This window comes from Artibeus jamaicensis, unplaced genomic scaffold (genome assembly GCF_021234435.1).
Source record: "Artibeus jamaicensis isolate MK-2021 breed Jamaican fruit bat unplaced genomic scaffold, CSHL_Jam_final contig_700, whole genome shotgun sequence".
Classification (NCBI taxonomy): Eukaryota; Metazoa; Chordata; class Mammalia; order Chiroptera; family Phyllostomidae; genus Artibeus; species Artibeus jamaicensis.
Window position 1 is genome coordinate 9,406,030 of NW_026521930.1, and position 13,344 is coordinate 9,419,373.

At 52.8% G+C, this 13,344-nt stretch overlaps 1 protein-coding gene across 1 annotated transcript; it reads right to left on the bottom strand.

The window, feature by feature from the left end:
- Positions 1-4,111: 4,111 nt before the first annotated feature.
- LOC119058258 (protein CCSMST1) lies at positions 4,112-5,073 on the bottom strand. Its single transcript, XM_037157364.2, has 2 exons — positions 5,002-5,073; positions 4,112-4,926 (listed from the first exon to the last, which is right to left on the bottom strand). Exons 1-2 carry the CDS (start codon positions 5,031-5,033, stop codon positions 4,557-4,559), a joined length of 402 nt encoding a protein of 133 aa, XP_037013259.2. The 5' UTR covers positions 5,034-5,073; the 3' UTR covers positions 4,112-4,556.
- Positions 5,074-13,344: the final 8,271 nt, after the last annotated feature.

Consider the following 13,344-nt stretch of genomic DNA (forward strand, 5'->3'; position numbering starts at 1 on the left):
TAAGTAGAGCTGCTTTGGCTCCTGTCTTGGTAGTGTGGCCTAATGTAGTAGGTGTCCTGTAGGGTCCAGTGGCACAGCCTCTGCTGGTACTGAGTACCCAAGCTAGGTACTGAGTGAGACACCCCCCCTCTTGTAGTTAAACCTATTGGCAGGTCAATGGGAGGGATTTGCCCAGGCCACTCAGCTGCAAGGACTGCCTGTGACCACTGACCACCACCCTCGTCTGTGGAGGATCAGCTGTACAGGGGCAGGGTGGTGGTGTTCTGAAGTGGTCTGCAGCTGTCCACTAGGTGCCCTGGCCCTGGAGTTTCCCAGGTGGTACAGGCCGAGGTCAACCCCCACCTGTGTTTTGGGCAGTGCACACACACTGCCTGAGCTGTAAAGCAGTCTTGAGTTGGTTGCTACTTGTGCTGGGCATGGAGGTTCCCAGGCAAAGCCAAGCTGTGAATCTAATCTGGCTGCCTCTAGGGCTCACTGAAGCCAGCTGATGCTTGTTTGATAGGAATTAGGAGCTGAGACCATCTATTCTTATGGAAAAGCAGGTTGGGTGGGCCCATAAAGTTGGGTAGGGTAGAGCCCGTGTGGATCTTTAAGGTGGGTCAGTGTTAGCAAGGTTGATGGAGTCTCAGACATGGCACCAGCCTACCTGCTCTGGGGGGGAGGGCTCAACAAAGGGACAATGGCCTCTGCTTGCCTGGATACTGGACACTTCAGTCTCTCCCTGCATCCCACTGGTGCTCAGGCTCAACTGAGTGAGTCTGAGTAGGTGAGTCCATGTGTTTCTTCTTTTTAAATAATGGTTTTTGGGTTTTTTTTAAGATTTTTATTCTTAGAAGGAAAGAGAGGGAGAGAAGCATCAATGTGTGATTACCTCTTGTGCACTCCCTCCTGGAGGGCCTGGCCCACAACCCAGACACGTGCTGACTGGGACCCAAACCTGTGACCCTTTGGTTTACAGGCCAACATTCAATCTACTGAACCACACCAGCCAGGGCGTGTGTGGGTTCTTTAAGAGGAACTGCTTGGGACTCCAGCAGCCTCCTCCACCAGTTCAATCCTTGCTGTTTTTTGCAGCCAGAAGTCGTGGGTACTTACCTTCCTGGGACTGGAACGCTGAGCTAGGGCCCTGGTTTGGGTCTGGGACACCTCCCTCCAGAGATATCCCTCCCAAATTCTTATTCACACGGGTGTGGGGCCTGCCCCTTTTGCACACACACCCCTCCTACCCATCTAGATGGATGTGGTTTAATTCCATAGTTGTCAGACTTCCATTCAACTCGATTTCTGATGTTCCTGAATGATGGTTGTTCTATATTTCAGTTGTATTTTTGATGTGTTTGTGCAAAGAGGCAAGCCATGTCTGTGTATGTTGACATCTTGACCAGAAGCCAGTAAAGCTGATTTTTAAAAAATCCGAGGCTCAGTGTCACCAACAGGGTGGGAACTCGGAAACAGCAGCAGCTGCCCCAGCTCAGCCAGCCATGGAGTAAGAACCAGGGTGTGCATTTCAGGATACAACCCAGGCCCAGAGTACATTATTCTATAAATATGTGGCAGAAGGGACATTTTTTATATGTTTAACTCTGCTAGTAATAAAAAAAAATTTCAAATGAAAACAAGGGTTGAGCACTGGAGCAGGCAGAGTTTTTTGTTCTGGACCGCAACCTGCAGTGTTGGTGGCTTGCAACAAGACAGACCGGAGCCCAGCTGGGAGGGCAAACAGATGCTGACCTTCACAGAAAAAATGTTCCATTTCTAGGAACTCTGACCTAAAAATAAATCAGATTCAGAGTACGATTCACATACAAAGGTAATAGTCATTTAGTAAAACCTTGAACATACCTAACAGTCCACGTGACATGGTTAAGTTTTGAGTGCTATGCCATGATTTAACGGCAATGCTACCTGAGAATTGTTAGTGACATGAAAAATACTATTTAAATGAAAAACAAAGCAAGATATAACAGTTCCATATATTTTTCCCCAAGTATGCAAGTTACTTTTTGCACTACAAGTAACACAATAAAATAAAAGCTATCACTTGCTTTTTATGTTCATTTTCTAAATGAATCATTACCTCTACAAACATCACATTTAAACCTGGGAAATGACAAAAAAAAAAAAAATCAGCATGGTAGTTTCTAAGATCAAGCAGGAACATGAAGCAGAGGACAGGGCCCACGGATTTGTTGAAGGAGGAATCAACAGATCTTAAAGACTGCCAGGAAAAGAGGAATGAGAAAGAAGTCGAAGGTAATTTCAAGGTCCCCAGCTTGGAAAGGATACCTAATAAAAAAACAGGTTTGGGAAGAGATGAATCCCATTTGGAACCTAAGAGAGATGTATAGCGAGGCACTTCAAGCTCCGAAAAGGAAGTTGGGGCTCCAGATCTTAAAGTCCAGGGGTCTTTGCTACAGAGATGGGAGTACCAAGATGCCCACTGCTCCTCCTCACCCACAAGGCCTCTTTCTGGAAGAGATCAAAGAAAATTCTGCTACGCTATTATTAAAATTCAGTGTAATTTTTTGTACTTTTGAAGACTGTTCTTAAAAGGCTAAGGCATATGAAATAACATCACACTGTAAATTTAGAAGTGTCTTTTGCAGCAGGGGCGTAAAGAAATGCACAGGACTGCCAGACCTTCCAACACTGTTCAGCTGCTTGGAAGATGTGAGACCATTTAGACAACTTACTCTTCCTTTAATTTTGAGACAATTTTCTCCTCCTTCTGCCCAATAATTTCTCATCACTGCAACCATTTCTGCTCTAGCATGCTTACACTCATCCTCTGTCTCCCAAATCCTTATTGGGTGCTTGCCTGAAGAAGTGAATGTCCCCAGCACCCTGAGAAAAATAAAGTCTACAGCCCAGTTGGGGAAATAAGACAAGCATACTACAAAAATAATTAAGTAATAAAAGGATTTCAATTACAGTTCACCAGTCTACCTAATTCTGCTACTACCCCTTTGCAAAATCCAGGTATTGGGAGGATCTGCCCACATTTGCCAGTGGCCCTTAGGTCCACCTTTTGTTTATGACAAAACCCAGGAAAGTCCGCATTAATAACCACCCTAGAGACACTCAGGATCTGCTGTATATGGTGTGGTGGTCTCTGTCTTTCTTTTGCCTGTTGTAGTGTCTAGCTTTACCAGATCAATCACATTGCTTTTCTCTTGAGTTACTTTTAATTAAAATAAAAATTTTCTTATTAGTTGATGTTTTTTTCTCACACAGGAGCAAGTGAGAACAAAGGAAGGGTTCAGGCTTGCATGCCTGTTGCTCAAACAAGAGTTCAGCCCTGGCTCACGCAGCTCAGGGGATTGAGTGCCAGCCTTCAAACCAAAGGGTCGCCAGTTCTACGATCAGTCAGGGCACATGACTGCTTTTCAGGCCAAGTCCCAGCAGGGGTGGGAGGCATGTGTGAGAGGCAACCACACACTGATGTTTCTCTCCCTCTCTTTCTCCTTCCCTTCTCCTCTAAAAAGAAATGTCTTAAAAAAAAAGTTCACAACACCAGGTCAAAGGACCCACTGCGACTGACAATGGAACTTGAGCTATGATTGGGCCAGTCTTTCCAAACCTTGGACTCTCCATCTTCAAAAAATGATACATACTTGTATCATCCCCACCTCCCTGACAAGCGTAATTTCCCAAGGTGTGCCAGACACTTAGAGCAATTCAGCAGAGGCCTTGTGCAAAGCCAGCGGTGTTTAAACACCCTATTGAGAAAACCCTCCAATTAACTTCAGCATCATACACACACCAAGGTAAAACCTTTCACTAGAACCTTACATAAATAAAATCTTGCTTTTATGCAGCATGTATTTCAGATTATGCAAGATTCCTAAGAAGTAGTTACAAAACATATTTAGATACCCAAAACACTGTCTATAATTTATCAAAAGAAATATATATCAGTTCTATTCAGAAAGTTGTTGTCTTGATAAAAACAAAAATTTGCAGAGAGCTAAGTTCCATTATTTCTGGTATCGTTTGATAATGTATTCCACAATTTACATTTATTTAGGTTTTTTCCTCAGTTCCTATTCTGGAAAAAAAGAGAAAAACAAAGGGACTGAAAAAGAACTAAAGAGATGCAAAAAAAAGGATATTAGCTTAATTCTATATTAGCAAATTAAAATTTATACACACCACAGTACATTATGAAATAGTTTAACTCTTCTGCCAGTTATTCTGTCTCAGAAAAGAAATGACCTGCAAACTGGCTTAGAAGTATTGCCAGAATTGTTTTGAAAACATGATAATATTGAGTAAAATCACAATACAACAGCACACGCTGCAACCAAAACCTTTCCTATGGTTCAAAAAAGTATCTGAACATATTCGTTCAGCATCAAGTATCAAGCAAGGGACCGATTCCGATCTGCAGACATTTTGCTCTCTCCTGCCCGCGGGTCAGCGTGGCCAGATGCGCCATCCAAACAAATCCTTCAGTGTGGGGACGCACTTAACCACGACAGAAACAGTCAAACGCCACGTCAAAGCCAAAGAGCGGCTGCCTGGTCCCTCGCTGCCCCCACATCAGGGCGCGATTTTTAAGTTCTCGCCCCACGGGCAGCCGGAATTCCAGGTTCCTCAGCACGATCGCTGGGCTCCGGCACCTCTTCTTCCAACACCTGTCTCAACCAGCGGTCCGCGCCGGTCTCCTGTCTAAAGAAGCACCAAATGACCAGAGCCATGAGGGACAGGCTTAGGGGCAGCACCCTGAACCAGGGCTGCTGCCGCTCCCCTCCCAGGGAATGCTCCACAGTCCAACGGCTTGGGTGGGCTTTGCTGGAGGAAAATACAATAGGTCGATTAGGGTCGTCCTCTTCCTCGCCCTCGGGCTGGGCCCGGGAAAGGGAACCAGGCGAAGACTGCAGGTTTCTGGAAGCCCAGCATAGGAGCCTCAGCTCCCGGACAGCTCTGGAAGAAAGACAGCAGTGAGCGCGGCACACGCTGAGCCCTCCCTCAGCCCTGCGGACACCGCGCCGAGCTCACCCCGCCACGCGCACAGTCAGGACGCGATACATCTCGACCTCGGATCTGCACTGGACTGTGCGGCGCGCTACAGATGCGTCACTTCCGTCGCCTGAAAACCGGAAACCAGCCACTGTTTTGGGTCTCAGCTCACGACTACAGAACGTGGGACTACTCGCGCAACGGAACTGACACGTGTCCTTTCGGCGTCTTCTTTCGACGACGCAGGCCCGGCCTGGGGAAGCCGCGAGGGCATGCCGGGAAATGTAGTTCTCTACTGGTCCGAAGGGGAACTAGCCTGAGGGTTCCTGGGCTGCGCCCCCGAGATTGAGGCCTGCGGGCAAAACAGGTTGCGTTCATCGTCCATCAACGAGCTGGACTCCAAGCGGTTTCTCCAGCGGGCCGGCCTCGCCCGAGATCGGAGCCCTGAGACTGCAACTGTCGCGCCCTGCTGGCTCAGTATCAGCACAGTCCTGGACACCTCCTCTCCGTAGTCTTTTGACGACTCAGTTTGGCATTCTCGTGAGACCAAGTGAAGGAAGTCATTTTGTTAACTCGATTAGTGATCCCACTAGGACCGAGTCCGTGAACACAGAGCCTGCCAACCGGCTCTCCCTGGCACGGAGCACCCCCGCGCCCTTTGGGCCCATCTATGCCCACCCCCAGGCCCTGGCCTTTTCCGTTGCTCTGCGCTGCATCTATACCTAAAGCTGCTCAGGTCCCAGGGCTGGCCAAACTGCCTAACAGGACAGGTATTGCCACGCAGTGTTCTCCCCACTGCAAGACCATGATCCCTCGCGCTCCGCAGCAGGGCACACCTAGGGCTCTTGGAGGAAGGCATCTTGCACTTGGACTCGGTTCCATCTCTTGCCCAGCGGAACCACGTGTGCACAGCCTAACATTCACCCTCTTTGTGGATGAGAGTGCAGTGAGCTCCCTCCACCTTCCTGAGTCAGGCTGGTAGGGTGCCCTGGGGCATGCTGCTCTACCTGGTTCCCCAGTTTGCTCCATAGGAGAGCTGCTGGAGCCTTTTGCCCTCAAGGCAAACTTGCCCTGGCTCTGCTGAGCGATCGTGTCTGAAGACTACATAGGAACGTGCAGGCATCATCAGAGACTCAGTGGGGTGTGTGTGTGTGTGTGTGTGTGTGTGTGTGTGTGTGTGTGTGTGTTGGGGGTGGAGTGACTTGGTGATAAAATCAGGAGGCCACCTTATGAACCAAAATGCGCTAGCCAGCTCAGCATCTTTGCCTCTGGAGCACACCTCTCCTGCATCTTCCTGGCAGGAAAAGCACCAGACTCCACCACTAGTTTTGGACCCCCAGAAACTCTCCAGACATTAGAGCAAGGGTGGTGGGCTAGAAATGTTCTGAACTCAGCAACATCTGGGAGTCCTCCACACCCCAGGAAGCCCAGCTCCAGATGCTTGGTGGCAGCTCAGCTCCCAGCCCAGGAGTTCAAAGATGCTACTTCAAGAGAGGCATCTGTGTGCCTAGATCCTCCTCATTGTGCCTTGCTCCACCATTTCCACCACGGAACCGCACCCAGAATCACTGCCAAACCAAGCGGCCCACAGGGAACCCCAGGAGCACCCACTGTGGATGGGAGGAGTGGGCACGAAATGGAAGGATGGGCCAGGAGGGCTTTTTAGAGGAGATGGAGATCAGAGAGCCCAGTGAAGTTCACGCTTACTGCCACCAAATTGCTGGGGCACTCTGAGGCCAGGGTCTGAAAGGAGCAGCTCGTGACCACAACAAAGAATGAGCAAACCCAGAATCCAATGGACCCTTCCCCTGTCCCCAGCTCCTGCTGCCACTTGGTTTCTGTTGTAGGTGAAGGCCTGATGCAAAGAACATAGATTTGTAGCCCTGACTGGTGTGGCTCAGTTGGTTGGAGCACTGTCACATAACCAAAAGGTTGCAGGTTCAATTCCCAGTCCAGGTGCTTGTGATTTCTGGTCTGGCACATGTGGGAGGCAACCTATCGATGCTTCTCTCTCCCTTTCCCTCTCTCTAAAAGCAATGAAAAAAAAATCCTCAGGGGAGGGTTTAAAAACAAAAGAAGACATAGATCCGTAGAGTCTGGACAGGATGGCAGCCCCGGCCTCCAGGAGCCACCCGATGCACTCAGCCAAAGCTTCCATTGGATGGAGACTGTGAGAGGACATCGGCGTTGGACCAGTCCTCTCCGTGACCATGACGGCCCCAAGTGAAACACAACCCCTCTAGTCACATCTGAACACAGACAAACACAGACACAGCCCAAACCTCAAAAAAGACCAGACACACCTGTCCTGGCTAAAGAAGGGGCGGCCTTCCTTTACCAGCCATGTGGGGGCCTTGCCTCTTCTGCCCTCCTCCTGACGTTTTAAGATGCTGTAGTGGGCTGAATAGTGTACCTCCCACCAGATTCACATCCACCCAGAACCTCAGCACGTGATCTCGTCTGTATATAGGGTCTTTGCAGATGTAATTTGTTAAAATTTGGTCATACTGGATAGGGTGGGCCGTAAGCCAAATGACTGGTATCCTTATAAGAAGAGGAGAAAAGACACTGAGACAAGTAGGGGAGCAGGCCACGTGAAGAGGCAGAGGCTGCAGCCCTGGCTGGTGTGGCTCAGTGAATTGAGTGCCAGCCTGCAAACCAAGGGGTCACCAGTTCGATTCCCAGTCAGGGCACATGCCTGGGTTGTGGGCCAGGTCCCCAGTAGGGGGGGTGTGAGAGGCAACCACACCCTGATGTTTCACTCCCTCTCTTTCTCCCTCCCTTCCCCTCTCTATAAATCAATCAATCAATCAATCAATCAATAAATCTTCAGAGGCTGCAGTGATGTGGCCATAAGTCAAGAAATACCAAGAATTGCCAGGAACACCAGAAGCTCAGAAAAAAGGCCTGAAAGACACTGTCCCTGGAGCCTTCAGATGGAGTATACTCCTGCCCACACCTTTGTTTGGGGTTTCTGCCCTTCAGAACGGTGAGAAAACAACTTACTGTTGTTTTAAATCATCCAGTTAGTGGTCCTTTGTTAGGGCAGCCCCAGGAGACCGAGACAGGCACCCACTCTCAGAGTCACCCTGCAACCTGACAGTGTGCAACCCAGGGCAAAGCCACTCACCCTGAGGCAGGAGATGGTCTGGAGGAGGAAACTGCGCAGGAGCCCCGGGGCTAAGATAAAGGACAATGATACGGGACGGAGACCATTTTCTGAGACCTGTTGTTCCGGCTTTCTGGAAAAGTGATGAATCATGGTGAATCATGAACGCACCTGAGCAGAAGATGCTACATGACCCCTGCTTCATTATAATAGCATTATAATAAAATAACATTGTGGGACCCCCTTCCCTAGTGGCCAATCAAGGGAAATCATGGGAGACCACATGCACAGTAGCTTTAAAGTAATATAACGACTGTACATGCGCAACGAAACCCTTCCAAAACTAGCCAGGAAATATCCTCCCTATAAGATTCAAATCCCTCCAGCCCCTGAGGTCCATCTCTGTTTGGAGTTGGCCTGCTCCTGTGTTCTGTGGGGTGTACTACCGCTTAATAAATCTGCTCTGGCTCTTTCTGCTATAAACTCTCTGTGTTTGGTTCAATTCTTTGTCTATGATCACCAAGAACCTGGTTACCTGTGCCCATCTGTGACAGCCCAACACTGGCCTGAATGCACAGCCCTTTCTCACACCCTCCTGCTGAGACACCCATATCCCCGTGCACTTTCTCCTTGGCTGCAAGGAGCACAAACCCACCTTGTTCAGCCACAGGTGTGTTCCAGGTGGCCTAGGCTGGAGGGCAGCGGCGGCCCCAACTACTGCAGTATACTTAACCCTTCAATGCACTGGAGCCCAGAGTGGACAAAGCCAGATGCCCTCCCCTCCCTGACCCTAGCAGGCCTAGCCAAGTACTGGGTGACAGGTGCCTGGCACTGCCAGCACTGCCTGCTCTTGGGCCCCCCTCCACCCTCCCAAGGACATAAACTAACACCTCAGCTTTCATTATCTCAAAGCACACAGAGAAACCTCACATGAGGCCTAATGCCCCATTAATGGGCAGGAAGGCTGAGCCCTTGTGTGCCCAGAGCCGGGAGTAATTCACTGTAGCGCCACTTGAGAGCTGACATATTGGAGCTATTGATTTTCTCTGGGAAGATCAATACGTGGTGCACGGGGACAAGCAGGTCCACGGCTCTTGGGAGAACAGAGTTTTTCTCCTGGGTGTCTGAGGCCTGATGACAGGTGGAAGCTGATGGGGACAGGATGAACACAGAGCTCCAAAGGGCCCGACGGTGCCCCAAACAGGAGGCTGGCTGGGAGCAGATGCTGAGACATATGCTGGGGCTCCCGCCCGAGTGGCTGAGTGCCTGTCTCCCAGCCCCACCCTAGGGGCTCGGTGGGGGCCAGGGGGCATGGGGCCCCCATGCAGCTTGGCCAGACCAGCCACCCAACATGGGCTGGACATGTATGGGAACCTGTGTCTCTCTGCCAATCCGAGTCCCCTCAGGGTGCTATACCCCAAACCAGCCTCGCCAGTAACAAGAGCCAGAGTTCTGCCTTTCTCTGCTAGACTCCTGGGTCCCTCGTGAACACGGCTCAAAGGCAAGAAAGAGACACCCTACTTTTCAGGAACACCCTACTACGATCCTAGATCTGCTTCTGAAATCCTCCTCACACCTGTCTCCTACCCCTAAACCCTCAGACTGTGCCTTGCTGGGCTCCATCATTGATTGCTGGGACTGGCACAGTAGCGCCTCCCCAGCCCAACCTCGTCTCTGGTCTCATTCTCTTGCCCAGATGCCCGCCCCACATGCACCGGCCAGGTTCCTCTCCCCAAACGTCTGTGTGCTCTGTCTCTCCCCCACTCTGGGAGTCTGTCTTAGAGAGACGGAGTTCCCTCCTTGGTCCCTGGTCAGGTGGAGGAAAGCACTGGGCATGTGCCAGCAAAGGACAAGGGTTTGGCTGTCTGTAGACAGTATTCCTATGGCTGGTGAGAGCAGACATCTCCTCACTGGGCCGCCCGGGGGACCCAAAGCCCCTGCTGTGGCCCCAGTTCCACTGACCAGGGGCCTGAGGCAGAGGCCAGGATGGGAAAGTAGTCCCGTGGGGTTGGAGGTGAAAACAGGGGCACCCAGGAAGGAGCAGGCCTTGGTGGTAGTAGCCATCATGGGCCCTCCTCCTGGCGAAAGCCCTAATCTCAGATCGGGCTCCAGTGACAGAGGGAAGAGCCGGGCACCTGGGCTTCCCTGTGGCTGGGAGGAAGGTCTGAACTCCACAGCTGGGCCACGAGGTCCTGCGGGCCACCCGCAGCCACTGGCCAGCTGGTGCTTCCGGTTGTGAGTTTCCTTTGCTGCTGGAATGAAGGCACACAGGCTGGGTGGTTGAAAACAATACTTATTGTTACTGTGCAGTCGAAAATGGGTCTCCCTGGCTGAAAGCCAAACTGTCTCCAGGGCTGCGCCCGGAGGCTGTGTGGGGAGAATCACTCCCTTTTGCTCTCTAGATCCTAGAGGCCCCCCCTCCTTGGCTCCTGGTGCCTCTCACCTTCAAGGCTGACAGGGAACCTGCCTCTGTTGTCACCTCTCCTCTCACTCTGACCCTCTTGCCTCCCCTTTCTGGGGGCCCAGTGTCATCTCTCATTCAGGTTCCTTACCTCAATCACCCATGCAGGGTCTCTTTGTCATGCGAGGTGACATATCTGAAGGTCCTGGGGATTAGGGCCTGGATGTCTTTGGGGCCATCATTCAGAGGACCCTCAGGCGCCAGCTCTTTGAGGTCTGGGTCTTCCCCGGGCTGTCCGCTCTGCAGGAACACCTTCACTGCCCGCAGTCTGGCCTGGCGAGCTGTGGCTCCTATCAGCTTCCCGCAAACGACCTCCTCTGGTCACACAGGCAGGGACCCCCTGGAGGGCAGGGCTGTGTCTCAGCTTCCTCAGTCCACCTGCCCCCTGCCCCCACCCATGCCTGGCACAGGGGAGGGTGGGAGACCAGAGCGAGGCCCTGGCCCTGGTCTCTCACGACTAGCAGCAGGGGGCGCTGTAGCTACAGCCTTGGCAGCTGCCGGGGTATGGCCATGGGAAAGTGATTTTCAACCTTTTTCATCTAGTGGCACACGTAAACTAAGTTACTAAAATTCTGTGGCACACCAAAAAATATATTTTTGCTAGTCTCACAAAAATATATATAATTTTGATTCATTTATACCAGATAGCTATTTTGGGGTTGGTGGTTGTAATTTTTAAATTTCACAGTCCAAGGGAAAAGAGGCCAGTGCCCCTGACTAAATAGTCAGGTATTGCATGGTGTAACGATTCTTGGGGCATGCCAGTTGAAAATCGCTGCCGTAGGGTCCAGGGCATGTATAGGTGGGGAGCTCGCTCAGCCAGCAGCGGGCAGGAGCAGTAGTACCTGGGCAGAGAGGGAATGGAGGGGCCCCAGCAGCCCAGGAGACACCTGGGGCCCCAACCCAGGCCTCCGCAGATGGTGGCTTGACAGCTGGGCTGGGCTGAGGCAGAGGGAGTCAGCCGCGGCTGAGGCAGGGACACCCCTCAGGCAGGACCCGGACAACGGTGTCACTGGACCAGACTCTCAGAGCAGAACTGTGGCTGTGCCTGAGGTCAATCCCTGGGGACTGAGGTCCAAACATGAACTGGGCCCATGCAACTGATCCTTGCCAGACACCCCTCGCCTGGGCCACGGCCTCACCCCAGGGCATTCGGAAGGCTCCGTAATGACCAATTGTATCTGCAGGCCTTACGAGACCTGGCCTGTCTCACATCCCTCCTCTCTCCCTGCAGCCTTTCCCTGTGGCCTGCGGTGACCCTGCCCCTCTGCCTTCTCGCCGGTCCCACCACAGGCAAACAACCTCGGCAGGTCACTCAGCTTGGCCCAGGCAGGTCCCGTTCTTGGGTGGCATGGAGCATCTGCGTGTGGCCTTCCAGACGCCTGAGAAATGATCAGCAGCAATCATGGGGGCAGGCTGGGTGGGGCAGGCGTCATCCCCTCTTGAAGGGGGTGGGGCCTGGAGCTGAAGGGCAAGGACCCAGGGAGGGGTGGAGTGGCATCTGTGACCCTCACAGTTCCATGGATGGGTGACCCCCACGTTTTGAAGGGAGATCAGGGACCACAAGTGACCATGGGCCCCAGGGATGGGGCACACGCCAAGCTGGCGGGGGCTGCTGTCCTGTCCTCAGAGCCTGGGCCACAGGCAGTGGCCACTGTGGGAGCCACAGCGGATGGGACTCTGGGGTCCCCTCAGCCAGCACCACAGGGGCTGATCCAGGGGGGCAAACCACCCAGCAGCGGCCACAATGAGGTGGGGGCCATGGCCACATATGGAGGGCACTTACGGGGCTGAACACTGCACCCGAACTCGGGTCCACGCGGACCTCAGGACAAGCCCTCTGTGGAAGCTGGGTCTTTATTCGTGTGGCCAAGCAAGCGGACTTGAGGCTGGAGTAGGTGGGCCCGCTCCAGTGAGGGTGTCCTCGTGAGAAGAGGAAGACGCGGACACAGGCACTGACGGGGACAGCAGAGAGGCCATGGAGGCCAAGTTTTGGCTACAAGCCTAGGATCTCCATGGATTGCTGGCCAGTGACACCACAGCCCAGGAGAGAGGCACAAGACCAATTCCCCTAGGAGTTCCTAGAAGGAACCAGCCCCAAAGGCCCTGGATTTTTTACTTCTGGCCTTCAGAGGGGAGAACCCCTCTGTTGTTGTCAGCCACCCTGTGTGTGGTGACTGGTCATGGTGGCTTCAGGACATTTGTGCAGCACCACAGGGCAGAGGGGGTGGGCTACCCGGGAGGGAGGACGGGAGGTTGGCTGGGCAGCGGCTCTGGGGCCCTGCCGGTGGTCGTAAGGCACTGGTGAGGTGCAGCAGTTTCCACAAGGCTGGTGGGGGCTACCAACCCCCGCAGAGAGAGGTGTGGGAGCCAAAACAGGAACCGGGAGGGGAGGGGCCATCTTAGCCTGGACACTGGGGACAAAACCCTGCGGAGGGAGCAGGGGTTCAGCCGCAGCTCTGGGACGGTGGGAGGTGGCCGAGCAGAGCGGCCTGAGCAGCAGCACCAGCAGCCCCGCCTGCCTGAGCCTGAGCCCCCCCCCCCCCCCCCGGGCTCTGGCTGGTGGTCCCCAGCCTCCCTCCCTTGACCTTCTCAGGTGCTGCTGCTGGCCAGGAGCCCCATTCACCCAGAGCACCGCACAAGCGGGGTGTCCTCTAGAGAAGGCTACTCCAGAAGTCAAAATAGCATGAAATTTAATTTTCCGCCTATCTGACAAGGCTTGGTTGGGGCCCCAATCAGCAGTGGAGATAAGGGTCCTCGGCCGGGTGTGAGCCAGCTGGGCGTGCAGCAAACACTCTCCTGTCCCCAGGCA